This window comes from Bradysia coprophila, unplaced genomic scaffold, assembly GCF_014529535.1.
Source record: "Bradysia coprophila strain Holo2 unplaced genomic scaffold, BU_Bcop_v1 contig_350, whole genome shotgun sequence".
Taxonomy (NCBI): Eukaryota; Metazoa; Arthropoda; class Insecta; order Diptera; family Sciaridae; genus Bradysia; species Bradysia coprophila.
The window spans coordinates 3,238,729-3,243,478 of NW_023503608.1; the positions used below are offsets into that span (position 1 = coordinate 3,238,729).

General features: G+C 34.9%; 1 protein-coding gene across 1 annotated transcript; it reads left to right on the forward strand.

Annotated features, from left to right (window-relative positions):
- Nucleotides 1-3,524: 3,524 nt before the first annotated feature.
- LOC119080262 lies at nucleotides 3,525-4,309 on the forward strand. The gene is made up of 2 exons (XM_037188511.1): nucleotides 3,525-3,700; nucleotides 3,731-4,309. The coding sequence occupies exons 1-2, from the start codon at nucleotides 3,591-3,593 to the stop codon at nucleotides 4,209-4,211; spliced, it is 591 nt and encodes a 196-aa protein (XP_037044406.1). The 5' UTR covers nucleotides 3,525-3,590; the 3' UTR covers nucleotides 4,212-4,309.
- The last annotated feature ends 441 nt before the right edge of the window (nucleotides 4,310-4,750 follow it).

Genomic DNA, 4,750 nt, shown 5'->3' on the forward strand with positions numbered 1-4,750 from the left:
TGAAACCGTTTTGTCACAAAAGTTCAGTGAGTGGACATATTTTGATCGAAGTTAATTGTTATCTTATAGTCAGAGGTCATACCTTTCTAACGATACCCCACTCAATATATTTCATGTGAGAAAAATCACTTTGTTGACTTGAAAATTGTCGTGAAGTCGCTAACTCGAAAATAGAGTAAAAGAAGTAATCAAAAAAAGAATAGTTTTCATAAATTTGTCTTTAAAAACGTTTTATTTATGTTCCTTCTATCAAAGTCAAATAAAATATGAAAAGTATGAAGACTCAATATGTGTATCCTATTCCATGTCATTTCCATTTCGGAAAAACTTCTTTTTTGTTGAGGAGGGGCGCGCACACGGAATACTTTTTTGGTAAGTAGAAATCAAGCCTTAATACGATTGGTATTAATGTCTTTGAATCATTTTGGATTAACGATGGGACTAAAATCGAAGTTTCAAAGTCTTAATGAGTATTAATGTAGTTAATGGTATTTAATAGAGTAGTATTTTGACTTCTTGACACACCATCTGTTGATATGCTGGTGCTTTGTGTTCGAAATTCGAGAATATTTCAATACTCAAGTAGTTTGTCTATGTAATGCCAAATTTGAATTTGAGTCTGACCTCAGCTAACCATTTCTCTTGCCTCATTGTAATAGTACATTACTATGCAAGGGAAGTAAAGTGATATCTCGTATCCAGATGAGTAAAAGTAACCGAGGGCTTTAGCCCGAGGTACATTTACTCATCGTGATACGAGATATCACTTTATTTTCCGTGTGTAGTACGACGTTTTACTATGCGAGTGATGTAAAGGCTATTGCCTATACATGTAATAGCCTTATTACATGCACCAGCATAGTAAAGTCTATTTTCACATTTTAACTTTAGAAACAGCTGGAACATAGCGAAAATAAGCGATGAGCTATGGTTAACAATGATGCAGCTCTTGAACTACTACTATTGGAGATCGGTTCGTCGTGGCTTTCCTGATAAACATCCAATTCGTGCCAGTAGCTAAAGACGTAGTAGATACGTTTGCCGTTCATAAAATTTTATTGAAAACTCTGACAAAGGACGAACTCAAATATATTTCTTTAATGGACAGTGTCTCCCATACTTACATTAAAAAACAACGAAAATTGTATAAACTAATAAGGTGACAGGTGTTGACCACCACGTAATGTTGTTTAGAGGGTTGTTGTCAAGCAGACATTGATGGGGCTACCGAATTCATTCAAACAAACCGAAATACCCTTTTTTGGTATACAAGAAAGACAACAGTAAGAGTTTATTCGTCTATTTCCATAGACTCTTGTGCCATACCGAAATTTGGAAGATGCTACCACGTCAATATCATGTAATTAATGGACGATTTTTTCGAATCAGATAAATGAAGACCTTCGATTCATTGTAATTGTAAACTTTTGTGGATGCTTCGAAAATCGATTAAAAATCGAGACAAAGATCTATATGGCATGCATGCAGCTTTAAAAAAAAGAAAAAATAAATTTTACGTCTTACCTGTAGTTTACGTACAATCTTCAATGTTTCTTTTCATTTTAATTATGAATGAGATACATAAAATGGATTTAATTTATGAATTACACTGAAAGCAAATTGTTTTTACGTTTTACTCTATTAACGAATGTAATTAAAATTCAACCAAAAGTTGTTCAGCCGGAACATATTTGACTTTCAGAAAGTAATATTGCACTTTAATAAAACAATACAATTGATGTCATTGATGACTTTGGTTAGTTATTTTATTGTTTTCTTCTCACATACGTTCGATTTCATGTACATATCGTATACAATTTACGTATCAATTCTGGAGACATTTAATTTAACGTTTAAGACTTTTAACATCAGTGAAAACTAAATGGCCAAACGTATGATCAACGAATATATTCGGTACTTCGATCAACTTAATAACGATAAAACGAAGTCTTTTTACAAAAAATCTCGATATATTTCTTACGGACAGCTCATCATCATTTTTAGTTTCATTAAGGCGAAGAAGAAGAAGAAGAAGAACGAAACACAAATTCTACTTTCAACCGGCGAGAAACTCACACCTGAGAGATATATTTTTTCGTTGAATAGTAACACAACTCTTGCTCTCACGTATATATATACACCATTGGGTATATGCTCGCCGAACTACCGCATCGCGATAAATTGTAATACAAAACGAATGAATACCGGGAAGATGGATTTAAGTGGTCTTAATTTCTATACTGCCAGAGCCGAACTTGTTATCAGTAGTATTTCTTGCATGTAAAGGTAAAGTTCGTTCGAGTTATTTCGCATTTTACCTTTCCGAAGATGTACAGCATCCCATTTCAATAATTATCATAATTATCGAATCTTCTACTTCATTTCATCTAATTATTTTCAACAAATTGATACAAAATCTCTTACTTCGTTAGTTTTAACATTAGCTTTGCTGTCAGCTGTCATTGATTATTTCAGTCTTCGCTGCTGATAACATACGATAAATTATACGAGGGCATTTCATACAATTTACCACGTCTTTTTTTAAATAAGACAGTAGACACAATTCATTGTCATCGTCGTTTCTAAAAGGTTAAATAGATTTATTTTTAAAAAAAACAACACACACCCTCAACGGACTTTTTACCTAACTCACTGAATAACGTTACAAATGATCCATAAGCTATCGAACAAGAACACTTAAAACGAGGGGAGAACGAGATAGGTTTCTCGTTGATACTACCGCAGCCACAAACCAATGTATCGATATTGCTATTGTGGTAGTCATATCTGATCAATATAATCATATGTGTTGCCGTTCAAATTCGAACCTGTGAACTAGCAAATGAATAATGCGAGTCCACAGGCAACACACTGTGCTTTCGAGCAAGGTAACTTGAATTTAACGTAATTCAGATTGTCTTACTTGAATTGGATGATTTACAGGCATAATTGGTGGGTATGGCCGATCAGTTGCATAATCCAGGCCGCACAGTGGTCAATCTAAAATCAACGCCGGTCTAAATTATCGCGACGTTAGACCTTTTTTTATACTTTCATAGAGAAAAACTACTACTAAAGCTAGTTTTGAAAGCTTAAGGCCAATGTTCACATGATTGCTCGAATTTTGGAAAGACAATTCAACACTGACGGAATTCAAAGTGCTACACTATAATGAATAATGCGCTGCACTCGAACCAAAAATCAGGATTCCGTTTGTTTTTGCGGATTTTCCTTCAGTTCCTATGTGTACAGACCTGGCATAAACAATTAGTAGTAAGTAATTAGTAGTAAGTAATTTAAAAAAGAAACGAAAAAACGCTGACTTGGATTTCTTAGGGACTGTTACTTTCAGGTTGACTGTAAGAAAAAAAAAACTTTGTTGCAATCGTGATCATGATCAACCTTGAGTATTATAGATCTTGTTTCCTAGTATTATAATCAGATGTTGGATAGTGAGAATTAATTTCAATTTGTAGATAACCTGCAGGTTATCCCAGTTAACTGATTACACCATTTATAATGAAGTCAATAATGTAATACCCAGACAGTGCAGCTCTATCTTCCATAAAGTCATTATCAATAATAGCAACATGAAAGTACGTTTCTCATTTGCATTGTGCTGTGTTTTCATTTACGCAACAATCTGCTGTGCTAATGTAGCAGCAGAAGAGACCGTAAATGTCGATGTAAGCAGTGATAGCGACAGTGACCGTGACACTGACAGTAGCAAGGATGTTGGTGATAATGGGGGAATTCGTGTTGACGAGCCATGCATTGTACAATATTTGAAAGAGAAGGGGAGACTAAACGATGATTTCCCATCCAGAATAAGGTCTTCGCTGTGTCGTTTCACAATGGTAAGAGTGTTAGGTTTTGTGCGCCAGATTATTTCTGGAGCCATGACAAATGTGGCGCCGAAAGAAGCGGATTGTTTTATGGCAGAATACGACAAAACACAAACAGTTGACTCTGCCTTGGTAGTCGCTGTGATCAGGACAACACCCGATTTAACTGAAGAACAGAAGGAAAATCTAATCACAAAACCACTCAATGAACTCAAAGAAAAGTTGAACGAAAATGCTGATAAATGTGGAGTGGATGAGAAAATGTTTAAATCAGTTTTTGGTAGAATTTTCGAGTCGAAGGGTCGAAGGACAACCTCATCAAAGGATTCATCAGAAACTACCGACGCAACTACACTTTCAGCCTAAACGGAATTTATAACCTCATGTAAGCGTCAACACCTTAGTTGGGTTGTTTCTAAAGCATAAATTGAATAAAAGTTAATTTGATTCGAAAGTGATGTTAAGACTGGCTCGTTTCTATTTGTCTTTAAAATTCGTTTTTCTATCGCCCCTCAACAAATCATATTTTGAAATACTGACACTCTGCTGCCAAGATCCTTAAGGGGCTTCAAGATTTTGATGATGACACTCCTGCTGTAATTTTAATTTGATCTGTTCACTACTTGACTTGACTCACTGTTTATGCAAGGAAAAATTAAAGGTAAACAATTTTCGTTCGAGGTTTTATTTGTAAAATTTAGAAGCGTTTACATTTTTTTATCCCCAGTGTAGCAAGGTTCCTAGCATTAACATAGAAAATTGTTTCTACGTTTCATTTGTGAAGACATATGATTTGCTCTCGTTGTGGCACTTGTTTATTCAGTGGTAATGCTGGTAGTTAGCACTATGATTAGCACTATGGATAAGGATCAAGCTGCTAAAATTGTTGTGATGTCAGCTGCCTT